Below are 12,624 nucleotides of genomic sequence, written 5' to 3' on the forward strand. Positions count from 1 at the left end.
CATCATCTCATGTGTCTTAGAAAAGCTCTCTCAGAGGAATCTCATGAGATGGTAAAGGAGCAGTGACAAACAGCCTGGTATGGCCAAGCCAGCACTGAGAAGCAGTTGGTAACTGGCATCCCAGGGCTATGAGTGTGCTTCTGCAGCAAGGAGAGCTGCCCCAGTTGAACAGTATGTGGAGCCCCATGTGTGTCTCACACCATGTGATATGAGACTGAACACGGGCACCAGGAATCACCCCCACATCAGTGAGGAGCACAGCGTGTCTCCTACCAGGCAGCAAGTCTCTCCCATCAGAAATGAGTGGGAGCAGCCGGGCCATACTTTGAAAATAAATATAGCATGAAAATCTGTTTGCTCCTTACCTACATGTTTCACTGCCTGATACCCTCGCTCCAAATAGCTCTCAAACTCTGTTCCCACACTTCTGAAGTAATTATGTTGTTTGGGTGCTTTCCTTTCCCTCTCTTCCTCCACAGCCAGTTATATATACCGCCTACCACTCAGTGTCAACAAAAGCTTGGAGGCAGCTCAGAGGGGCCACACACAGAATGAGGAGGTAGCAATGAGCTGCTGGTACCCACAAAGCCAAAAACGAGCTTATTAAAAGTCATGGCCAGCAGCCACCTTGCTGACCTGATCATCACATCTGAAGTCACTCTTCCAAATATTATTCCCTTTTCCCTGCTAAATTTTGGATGACACCTCAGGACTGAGCTCCTCACCCCAATCTCTCAGCAGAAGCCCAAAGAAGAGGAAAGTTCAATTGCAGCATCAGTAGCTGTAAACACCTCTCCACCTTAATGCGTCAGTGTTTTGAAGGGCCTCAAATCCTTGCCCTTGTCATCATGTTTGCAGCACACAGCAGAGCATTTTGACCAAGATCTCGTGTTGTTCAGCTTCCCTTGGTCTTTGGTGGAGGCTCTTGATGCCCAGCCTTTCTAACAATGTGCCCATATCCCACCCTGTCCTTATGTCTCACTCTGCCCCCAAAGGCCATCTCAAGGAGCTCTCCTGCACTTTCAATCTCGCATTCAAAATCTTTTATCTCAATGCACGGGACAGCTGAAGGAAGAGAAGGGCAGGGCTAGGAAGGGGAGGGAGAAAAGCATCCATACTCACCCAGCTTTACCAGCCTCAATAGACTGCTGCGAGGATGGCAGAGGCACCTTGTTCATGATAAAGGCCATGACCTCAGACTGCTGGTAAGTGGGCAGTGTGCTGGCGAAGGACCCTGTGGACATAACAGTGAACTGGCAGTGTGTGAGGAACAGTGACCATCACAGGCCATGGCACCCTGGGAAGCATTTGGTACTGCCATGCTCCAAGCCAGCTGCTGGGCTCACAGCCAGGTTGGAATAGGAATAGGCCTTGCTGGATCCAGTATCTCCTGGCAACTTTCCCTTTAGGGGGATTCAAGAGGCATCAAAATGCCTCCTGGAAAGAACAGCCCTAAGCCCAGACAAAGAGAGGCTCACACCCTCACACCTGCCCTTTCCTTCTCTTCTCCTTCATTCTTCAGGGTGTTCAAGCTAAGAAGCACAACAGCCTCCATGTGGCAACTCTGCTGGGATCAATGGGGTTACAATGCCACCTGCTGATAACCCACATGCTGCAATGGGTAAATCTCATTTCCCATCGCTGCTTTTAGGACGAGAGCAATTTTCTTTTGTCCTGAATCACCCTAAGATGCAGAAGTAGGAATCTACCACATGGGAGGCCACCCACCAGCACAGCCCACATCTACAGCAGGCACAGCGAGACTCCCCACCTATGGTTTTAATGACAGCCTCCTGGAACATCCTCTCCTCGTGCTCTTTGATGATCTTGGTGCTGACACCAGTGATGCAGTTGTAGCTCCCCGTCAGCGCGTAGTCGATGCTGAGCCGCAGCTGCCTCAGTAAGGTGTTAAACACCTCCAGCACCGTGGGGCCTGAGATGATGAGAAGGGAGAGATAGGAGATGGGGGGAGCAGTGTTTTTTTCCCCATAGAGATGGAGCCTGTAGTTCCCCCAGGGGTGGTGTCATTTATGCCTCTTACTACCCCTGTAAACAGACTAAAAGCCAGATGTAGAGTTTTAACCCTACCAGCTCCCCAAATCAAGACAGAAGTGGTCTTCCAGTGGCAACACGAGCTCAACATATTCACAGCAAGCCCCAGAAAAAGAGCCCTGAAAATCCCTTTGCCCCCCCCACCGTGTGGAGGTGAGGGCTTCCATTGCATTCAGCTGCCTAAACTTAGGCAGCTGCATGTGGGCGTTGCAGCTCCCATTGCAGACAGCTGAACGTGGGCGTTGTGCTCGGGTGCACTGAAATGGCACCAAACAGATCCCCAGCACTCCTGGGTGCTCCGAAGCAGATCCTCCAGAGTTCAGCTCAAACCTTCAGCAGCTGAAATAAAAAGGGGACAGGATGGATGCAGGACAGATCTATGCACTTACCAACAGATCCAGAGGCTGCAATCACTGCTGCTTCCGAGAGGACCTCCACAATGCCTGCACGCACAGTGGCTGCACTCTTGCTGTTGGCATCCAGGTGGCCAAGAAGCTGCTGGATCACGAGATGGGAGTGCTGTGGCTGGAAGGAGAGAGTGAATATCAGTGAGGGTGCCACACGCAAGCAGTGATGATCCATTTCTGCAACACACACAGCTACTGGGGACTCATGCCTAGCTGTATCGAGCCCCTGCCTGGCTCTTTCCAACAATTCTCCAGATGCAAAATGAGACAGGGTACCCAGAGGAAGTCTGTTTTACAAGAATGAGCAAGACCTTGGAGCAATTTGCACATGAAAAAATGATCTAAAGAGCGGCTGAGATCTAAGGAAATAGCAATGATTAATCCTGAGGATTTCAGGGAGTAGGCTCCTGCTGAGTTATTGTGACCCTACACCTCCAAATGCATTAACAGGATTTTATAAACTCCAGTAGCACTATAAAGGGTTTTAGGCAGTTTACAGGATTAGAAACATGAAACAAAAGTGGGGAATGGCAATCTGCTTTTCAGTATATTAGTTCTCCAAGCTATGGCTTGGCTGAATCCAAAAGTGAAGAAAAATCACAAGGGGGGAAGTCTGGGAGTCCAGGAGCTGCTCTAGCAAAGTGGGAGCAGGATAGAATGGCAGCACTGTGCCTGACAACATGCACTGACCCATGCAAAGAGAAAGAGAATGGGCCATTTGGGGATTATCTAAACTGCATTTCCACAGCTAGAGCTCCTAGTGAAGAGTCTGGCATGTCTGTTCCTATCAAAGGACAGAGATAGTGGGAGGCAGGCACCCTCACTATACCTGCTTTGCCCGGAACATTTTTAACCCCAAATATTGCCTCTCCTTTTCTACAGGGATAGGGAGGGAGGTTGTGTTGATTTCCACAGGAGCGATCTGGAAAGAGGCAGCTTTTCACCAAAGTCCAACTGCTTTCTTTCCACAGCACTGCTAGCCCATCTGACTCAGCAAGTCTTTTCTTTCTGCTGAGAGGAAAGCAATCACTCCCAGGACTGAGACACAGGCTCCATGCACAGCATGCTATACCATGCACAGCATGCTAAACCATGCACAGCATGCTAAACCATGCACAGCTGTCACACAGAAAGGCTAAGTTGTATCAGACACTCAAGGCCCCCAGCCCACACTGCTGTGCATCTTGATGGCACCCATTTTGGGACGTGCTCAAGGGCCAAACCCACTGTAAGTGTTCAGAGCTGTCAGGATGCAGCAACACAGTAGGTGCTCTGACTCAGCCCAGCCATAGAGGCAGAATTGGGTGCTCCCAGGCATGCACACGTGTCCCCAGATGGTTCCAAAGGCCAGAAATCCCACCAGTTTCCCACCTGGATTGAGTACATGATGATCCTGAAGCAGCGGGTGGCAAAGATCTTCGGCTCCCAGAGCGAGTGGTTATCCAGGTGGCTGGGGAGAGATGGAAACAGAGCAGATGGTAACTGTGTTCCCCAAACAATGCAGCGGTGCAAACCAGCACCAAGAGCAGGGACAGCCAGGAGCAGAATGGAGTAAACGCTACGCATGAGAGCAGGGATACAAATCATTCTCTGAAGTGACTTTTCTCAGTGACAGGTATCTATCCAAAGCCATCTTCCTCCGAAAACAAGAGCTGAAACCCAGTTCCTACCTCCAGCACCATGCCAAGGGCAGTTAGAAGAGCCTTTCCTTCCACCCAGCTCTGACCCACACCGGTTGTTTCTCTGTGCCTTGGTGCCCTTGTGCCAAAATCAAAGGATGCACAACTTACATGAGAACAGGTGTGATGGCGTTCTTGATGTTGCCGTACGCCGCCCGGCCCAGCAGCTCCCGCAGGCACCTCTCTGCCAGCTCTGTGGGACTCTCTTTCTCCTTCTCAGTGGCTTGCAGCGGGGAGGGGGAGCGGCTGTGAAAGCAGAGGAGGGTGGTGAGAGTGGAGCTGAGCGTGCTGCAGCAGTGGGGGAGAAGAGGCACAGAGCCCATCCAGAGCGGGACAGAGCTGAATGTCTGTGGCATCTGCCCGTACCTCTCGTTGCACAGGGCCGTGGGCTACCCCTCACACAGCCTGCAGCCACCCCACAGCAGCCATATGTCACCCTGCCAGGCAGATGGGGTAGCTCCATTGCAGCTGAGCTCAGGGATAATGCACTGTTGGACTTGAGCCAGATCAGAGGGCAGCACAGGTGCACGGATTACAGGCGAGAGAGTTGTGCTGGAACGGCCCCATTCACAGCCCCGTGCAGCAGAAACAGCCCTCACGTCCCTCCTTCCAGCCTCAGGAGTGCGGGGCTCAGTGCTTATCAGCAAGGATACAGGGCATAACATCCCTCCCAGCACAGACACAACGTCTCGAGGGAGGACAAGCAAAGCAGTCAGTACAGCACAGCACAAATCACTCTGAACTCACACACCCCGGGGGGCATTCACCCCTCTTTTCCACACTTGGGCTGTTTGGCATTGCAGAAACACAGCAAATGTTTTTTCCACTTCAGTGCTTCAGTTTACAAGAGAAATGGGAAATGTAACTGGCCAAAAGTCATCTTCCCAGGACTGACACATCTTTCCTAACCTTCAAAAAGAAAATCCCAGGAGGAATTTATGCCTGTTTCTCCACAAAACGCTTCTCAGCTACGCACCTCCCCTTCAAACGCTCATCTGGCAGGGAGTTATGCTTGAAGAATGGAAGGACAGGGAGCAAAGCCCTATTTCAGCTCCCCTCATTCTTCTTGCTGACCTTTAAACTAATTGCATAGGTAGCATTTAAGCAGGAATTTTTGCAGCGGTCAGCCCACTGAACAGACAGCTCAGAACCTCTGCAAAGAGAGCATGGCTTAACTGCAGGGACAGTGCTGAGAGCTCTCTCCTTCACAGGAGTGATACTGCCCTGCAGTGGCCAAGACAGCAATAACCTTCACAGCACTGGATAACAAGCAGAGCTCCTGCCATCCTCACCATCCTTCAAGGACTTTTACAGGGTTTCTCTGACTATCCACAGCCTTTTTCACATGAGGTGCAGGCACAACGCAGCCCACAATGTCTCTCCCCTATAAAACCTGGCTGAAAACAGCCCTGAAGCTGTTGGAAGAGCATGTGGGCCACAGCAGCAGCAAGCACTCACCTTTCAGCCTCCTCCACGTGCTGTAAGTTGAAGAGTAGTGAGGGCACAATTTTGTCCATGTGTTGCGGGTCCCAGATGTTGGCTTGGAGCTCATCATTCACTGTCTTCCTCACTACCCCCTGCAGGCCTTTAATGCCAGACATCCGGATCCTGGGGAACAAATTAACAGCAAAATGTTATTTATCTCTGTGCATTACTTTACATACATATATATCCGTGGGTGAAACTGTGAAAGAAGTTGAAGAGAAGGCACAGATTTCTGCGCTCTTGGAGGTGATCACACAGATGACACCCCAAGACCTGGCCTGCTATGCCCCAAAGCAATCATTCCACTTTGCATGCCAGAGAGACTCAGCTTCCCACAAAATGACAGACACAAGCAGGAAAGGCTCTGAACCAGCTTAAACTGTTTTGGCAGCAGCAGCCGGCTTCCATCCACCATCTTCACTGGGAGAGCCCCAGGCAAGCTGCAGCCACATGCTAACCAACATTGAGAGGTGGCACTCTCCAATGGGTTAGTATTGGCCTCAGCATCACAGATGCTTTTGCTGTTTCCTCTGTTCCTAGCAGCCACACTGCTAAGCTGTGTCCACAGGGATGCTGGATACCAAGGAAACCTAGATGCAGTCTGGCACCTTTGTCTTTTCTGTGTCCAAAGATCCTGACTCTGCTCTAATCAGCAACAGAGCCATCGATAAAAATCCCTGTACACAGCAGGATTCCCTGCTCTGAAACCAGACTCTAAACACCAATTGCTGGTGCCTGAGAAAGATAGTATGTGTCTATCTTCAGAAATAAATGCATTAAATAATCTGCTCTGAGGTCTCTTCCCTAGCAGGGTTTTTTGTTTTGTTTTTTTTTTCTTCACAGGCAATTTTCTGATTTTATTACAGGCAATAATATGATTGCAACACAATTCTTGAGGAATGACCACTGAGCAGGAACAAGGTCACAGGAAAGCAGTGCCCTCCTTTTTAATTACAGGAGTGGCAGATTTTCTCTCTTCTAGCCTTCAACACAACAGTGTCACTGATGCCCTAAAAGTCAAATGGAAACGATGAGCAATCTGCATTATTCCCTTATTAAGGAAAAAAGCTACTTGCAAGTCTGCAGTAGTGACAGGAGGCTGGAAGTCCCCAGAGAGGAGCCTCTCTGAGGAGTGGAAAACCTCAAGTGTTCACCTCTCTGTAAGGAGACTGACCTGGCACTGCAGCCCTAGAAACAGCACCAGCAGGCTTTGCTGAAGTGCTGCCTGACACCATGATCATCTCTGGCAGCAGTCACCTCCTGTGCAAGAGTCATGGGTGTTACCACCAGTATACTGTCAGTGCCTCACAGGGATGTACAGGGCCATTTCAAACGCTGGGTCTGTTTAAATACATCACCAAAAGACCTGGATTTGGCAGCAGTAAACAACATTAATCTGTCTGCTTTAGTCATAATTAATCCTCTTGGGGTACACTTCCCATCACAACAGAGCAAGTCGGTCCTCGGTGTTGTCTAGAGATGGAGCCACCTTCCAACATGGAAAATAACAGATCACAGCTGCAGGAGGCACTTTTTGAGTGAATATTGATTCTGCTAATAGCGGGTTTCTTCCCACCATCATCACTCCTTTTGGGACCAGGACCATTTCCTTGCCTTCCACTCTGAGCTCTTTCAATCTGTGGGATGCAGCCCTGCAGCAAAGGTGAAGAATGTTTCAAGATGCAGAGGCAGCTCGATGATGGGCAGGCTGCAGGTGCAACCTGCCCACATTTTGCCCAAAGACAAGAAGTTTGAAGTGCGTTGTGTCCAAGGGCACATTTCCCCTAGTCCTGCCATTGGCTGTAGTCTGATCAAGCCAATGTCTGAACTGGCATTCAGAGCTGGCCCTGCTGTCAGGATAAAAAATGCAAACCTTCTTTTCTCACACACATTTAATGCTGCACACAACCAACCCACATAGCACTAGAAGCTGGATACGTGCTGCACTGCATTTTCTATGCCTCTGCTTCATCCTCCCATACAGTCAGCAGGACTTAATGTTTGGAAAATAATCACAGAATAGACCTATTTATCATAGAATGGTCTGGGTTGAAAAGGATCGCAATGATCATCTAGTTTCAACCCCTCTGCTATGTGCAGGGTCTCCAACCACCAGACCAGGCTGCCCAGAGCCACATCCAGCCTGGTCTTGGATGCCTCCAGAGAAATAAAGGAGGGAAACAGAACAGAGAAGTGGCCATTTTTAAACCTGAGTGTATACAGCTCTGGATAGTCACTGCACATCTCCATCATAGCACAAAGTAACTGGTCCCTGCAGCCTGCATCCAACCTGCCACCAAAAGCAGGCACTTCTCTAGGAAAGACAAAAGCTGGAGAGAGAGTGAAAGCCCCCACCCCATTCCAGCATGTCTGCAGTGTCATTAAGACCAGGGAGGATGCTGCTGGCATTCACTTGTGGCACTCACTTTGTCCGGATCTCCAGGTCATCGTGGCTAGAGTGGCACATCTCACTGAAGCGGGAGACAAAGAAGTCATAGCTGCGGTGGTAAGACGGGGTGTCCTCCTCAATGTTGGCAAACTTCACAAACTGGGAGAGTAGAAACAGCATCAGCAAAGGGGGCACAACAAAGCCTTAAAATACCTCTCCAAATCTGCAAACATTTGCAGGCTTTGGCAACGTAACACAGGGCTCTGCTGCTGCAGGCTGACGTGCAGTCAGGATGATGTTTCCCAAATGCAGCTACAGAGGAGAGAATGGCCCTGAAAATGACAATGAAGAAACAAAGTGTGAGTTCTTAATAGATCTTGCTTGCAGCACTGGCAACCCAAGGTCCTGTCGCTCACTTCCAGCTTGGCCATGCCAAGAGGCACAGAGCCTGCCAGAAAAGCCAGCTCACCAACAAACCTGACTTTCACTTTTCAGCTTTCAAGGAGAAAGGTAAGGAGCAGGAAAGGACAAGTACGTTTTCAAGCTTGTGAAGTCAGAAACTTATTCACAAAGAGATGAGAACAAAGTGTCATGCAGGAAGAGGAGATTTTGGTTCTTCTAATCACACTGACAGGGGAAAATAAAAAGGGGAAAAATAAATAAAACATCTACAGCACAAGAGTAGCCACAAAATCCAAGGCTTGAACACGCAGAGAAAGCATGGATAGAGGCTGTATTCATGCAACAGCAACTGGTGCTGGGAATGGATGAGACAAGAACTGTGCCACCAAGTCCTCGTGCTTTATTCTCCCACTTAGAACATGGGCATAAGAAGCTGCTAGCAGAGATCTGAGCAGTAAAATCTGCTGGTTGCTTTTGTGCTCCCATGCTTCACCCACATCAAGAGGCTGGGCAAGCTGAGGTCACTTACAGAGGCACACAAGGAAGGGAGAGGATTCTTGCTGTTTAAGCAATCCCCAAACCACCCCAGCTACTAACAGCAACACCAAGAGAACAATGCCACTGTATTCAAGCTCAGAAGCTGCTCGCTAGAAACACTCTCTGCCAGGATAGGAAATCAGCCAAGAAACACAATGGAGCCCTTGGGAACCATCCAAGCCCTGACCCCACATCAAAGGTGGAAGATTCAGCTGCACACACCTACCTGTCCTCCAAGTAGGATGTCTCCTGCTATGGAAACATGCTCACACTGCACAGAGGACTCCTTCTGCCAGACAGAGATGCTGCATTACAGCGTGGTGTTGATGCCAGACACTTCCAGAGGTGCAACACAAAGCTCTGCAGTTGCACTGAGCAGTTACACATCACTGAAGCAGACTGTCCAGGGCAGCATAAAGGCTGTGGGCCAAGGTTTTAGGACTGCTGGGTTCACCCTCCAGCTGGGAGGATCTAACTTATCACTAAGAAGTTATCTGTCCACATAGCATCTGCCAGGGTGCTTACCACCATGCCACATAGCATCTCCTTCCTCACTCTGACCCCATGGGCAGGCTTTCCTCTCTTCCTACTTTCCACATTTGCTGCTGGACAGCAGGCAAAAGGCCCACTGGTACCTCTGCAGCTGGCAAAGCCAGCTCACCCATCCCAGCATGCCACTTGGCACTGAGGGACAGGCACTGATCAGCATGCACCCACTGTGCAGGGCTATTAATAACGTCAGCTGCAAAGGCTGGCTCTGTATGAGTGAAGGAGATGGATCAGCTCTGCCAGGAACCGTTCCCAGAGCACAGGGACCAGTTCTGACTGATCAACTCCTCTTACTCACCAGAAAAATGCAGGGCTGTTACATAAGAAACCTCTGTACCAGGCAGAGCACAAAGTGTTTTTTTTAGCTCATGGCAACTCCACGTGCAGCCGGAGGCGAGGGCGGGATGCAGAACAAGGAGCAGTAATGGGGCTCCTCATAGCAGCTCCTGGGAGAGCAGCCCCAACTGCCCCATGGCTGAGAAGAGTCCCAAAATAGAGAAAGGAAATGGCACATCTTGGACAGAGATGGCTGGCAGCATTCCCAGGCAGCTGCCAGGCACAGCAAGCCCCACACGTCTCTGTCCTCTGGGGACAGATGTCTCTGCATGGTGCCACCCTGCCTGGTGACACCACACATGGCACAGCATTCACATTTGCCAACAACTGTAGGCAGCTGCCCTCTCTGCATCCATTCTCAGCCGAAAGCCTCTGGCAGGGTCAAAGCTTGCAAAAAGCAGCTGAGAACAGAGAGAACTGAGCCTTGATGCCTCCTTGCTCTGCCAGCATCTCCTGACACTTTCAGAACTCTGCCGCTTGCTCACAGACTGTTGCATTTTTCTAAGACTTGGCTGCCCTACAAGGGTGCTGTACCATGTGGGGGATGCCCACCCTGGTCCCATTGCCAACCTGTGCCCCATGGCAAAAAGCAGCACCAGACACACACAGAAAAGACCCAGGGCTGGCAGACTGCTGGGTTGGTAGGAAAGAAGGCAGCAAACCTTCAGAGATGTTTTCAGCAACAGATTTCACTCAAAGTGTGGCAATGCATCCCAGGTAAAAAGCTGCTCCATGACTTCGTGACCTATCTGTCATCAACAAAACAACTGAAAACATTGAAATATAGCACTATCTCAGGGGCAGGAGCAGCTCTCTTACAAAGACAAGCTAAGACAGCCAGGCCTGTTCAGCCCAGAGAAGAGAAGGCTCTGAGGAGACCTCCCTGTTGCCTTCCAAGGGAGCTTAGAAACAAGAGAAGACTGACTTTTTACAGAGGCTGACAGTGATGTAATAAGGAGGAATGGTGTTAAATGAGAAGATGGGAGATTTAGGATAGATATCAGGAGGAAATGCTTCATTCAGAGGGTGGTGCCGCCCAGTGGGCTGCCCAGAGAAGCTGTAGATGCCCAAGGTCAGGCTGGACACAATCCTGGGGAGGCAACCAGCCCATGGAAGTGTTTGGATTGGACATGCTTTAAGATCCCTTCCAACCCAAATCACTCTACAGTTCTGTGATTCTATTTCTGCTGTGTTTTGAAGGGACGTTGGGCTGGGCTCGGGCTCTCGTGATTGAAGCCAACAAGTTCCAACTGAAATGCAGCTGAGACGAGCAGGGAGCAAGCATGGGGGAAATGTAAGGAGGGCAACTATCCTAGAGATACAAAACAATGACTGGGAAGGGATAACACTGCTATCTATAAATATATCAGACATAAATACATCAGAAGAGGAACATCAAGGAGGGGGAAGAGCTGCTTAAATGAAAGATCAACACTGGTTTGAGGAAAAAAATAAAACATGAATGACACTGAGCTGGAAATTAGATGGTTCCTACCCAAAGCAGGGAGATTGCCCAGCAGCCTCCTAACAAGGATGAGAAAACAAAGTGGATTTAAGCTGCAGCTCCATATGTTCACCCTGGGGATTATATGACGACAGGACGCTGGATTTTCACTGCCACCCGCTGCCTCCAGCACTGTGGCTGTGCAGCCCAGGCCCTGGGAATCAGCCCCACACAGCACAGAGCTGCACATCCCTGCAAGGAGTGAGACGTGTCCAAGGAGAGATTTCACACTGTGAGATGACTCACTTGGAGCAGGTTTCTATAAACAACCTCCTCCCGCCTTTGCCATCAGCTCCCTTATTGTGAAGCCTGCTTGAGACAGCACCCTCTAATTAAGCACAAGCCTAAGGCGCATTCCTCATTAGCAGATACAGGAAGAAGTGTCTCATTATTATTACTCATTGCTCTATAAAAGCCCACAAGGTTTTGGTGCTATTTGCCCTCTGAACACCGCCACAGTCCAGAAAAAGAAAGACAAAGCCACTAAACCATCATTCTCAATCTGGACTCCTCGTTACAACATCCACCACTGATTGTCGACCACAGTGGAAACCACATTGAAGAAACAGTTCCTCCTGCTTGAGGATGTTAGTTGGGCTTGGAACCCTGGTTCATAAAACAGCTTGGGTTAGAAGGGACTTTAAAGCCCACCCTCCTGCGGGCTGGTTGTCATCCAAAAGTTTAGGCTGCATCCAACCTGGCTTTGAGCACTTCCAGGGATGGGGCATCCACAACCTCTCTGGGCAGTCTGTGCCAGCACATCCCCACTCCAGGTGAAAAATTTCCCCCTAACCTCTAACCTCAAATCTCCTCTCTTTGAGTTTAAAACTGAAGCTTCTGCTGGGCATCGTGAAATGGGATGGCTTAGGGGATGAACAAGGAGATACTGCATGCATTTGAAGGCAGAGTTGGACTACAGCACAGGGCACTCTCTTAGCAAGAGAACAAGCCGCTTGCCACAGGGCAGAATCCAGGTGGCTCTGGAACACACCAAGAAACTTGGAGAGCAAGTAGCACCTCTCCTATCCCCACAGAGTTCAGGTCATGCTTGGGCACAGGGGGATGAGGGTGCTGCTCGTGGATCCCATCACAAGGTGCATTCCAAGCAAGTCCCTACAGCATATCTGGAGCTTACAGCAGCAGCATGCCAAAATGCTACAGCAAGCTGCTGTAGACAGAAAGCAGTTGGTTCCCACCAAGTCATCAGTCCTGCTTCTCCAAGAGCTGGGGATTAATAGGTTTGCTGATAGGCAGCTCACATTGCTTTCAGCTGGGAGCAATTAG

The 12,624-nt window shown here is 50.0% G+C and overlaps 1 protein-coding gene across 6 annotated transcripts in view; it reads right to left on the reverse strand.

Moving 5' to 3' along the window:
• Nucleotides 1-12,624, reverse strand: part of EFR3B (EFR3 homolog B) — a 44,416-nt gene that overhangs the window by 9,784 nt on the left and 22,008 nt on the right. For all 6 annotated transcript variants that reach the window (XM_019613365.3, XM_085218236.1, XM_085218238.1 and 3 more), the window contains 7 exons: nt 8,050-8,171; nt 5,597-5,746; nt 4,250-4,384; nt 3,831-3,909; nt 2,442-2,577; nt 1,772-1,933; nt 1,123-1,234 (listed from right to left, as the gene is read on the reverse strand). In XM_019613365.3, the coding sequence (XP_019468910.1) occupies nt 1,123-1,234; nt 1,772-1,933; nt 2,442-2,577; nt 3,831-3,909; nt 4,250-4,384; nt 5,597-5,746; nt 8,050-8,171 (896 nt within the window). The remainder of the gene's footprint in view (nt 1-1,122; nt 1,235-1,771; nt 1,934-2,441; nt 2,578-3,830; nt 3,910-4,249; nt 4,385-5,596; nt 5,747-8,049; nt 8,172-12,624) is intronic.

Source organism: Meleagris gallopavo, chromosome 2, assembly GCF_905368555.1.
Source record: "Meleagris gallopavo chromosome 2, MGAL_WU_HG_1.1, whole genome shotgun sequence".
NCBI classification, from domain to species: Eukaryota; Metazoa; Chordata; class Aves; order Galliformes; family Phasianidae; genus Meleagris; species Meleagris gallopavo.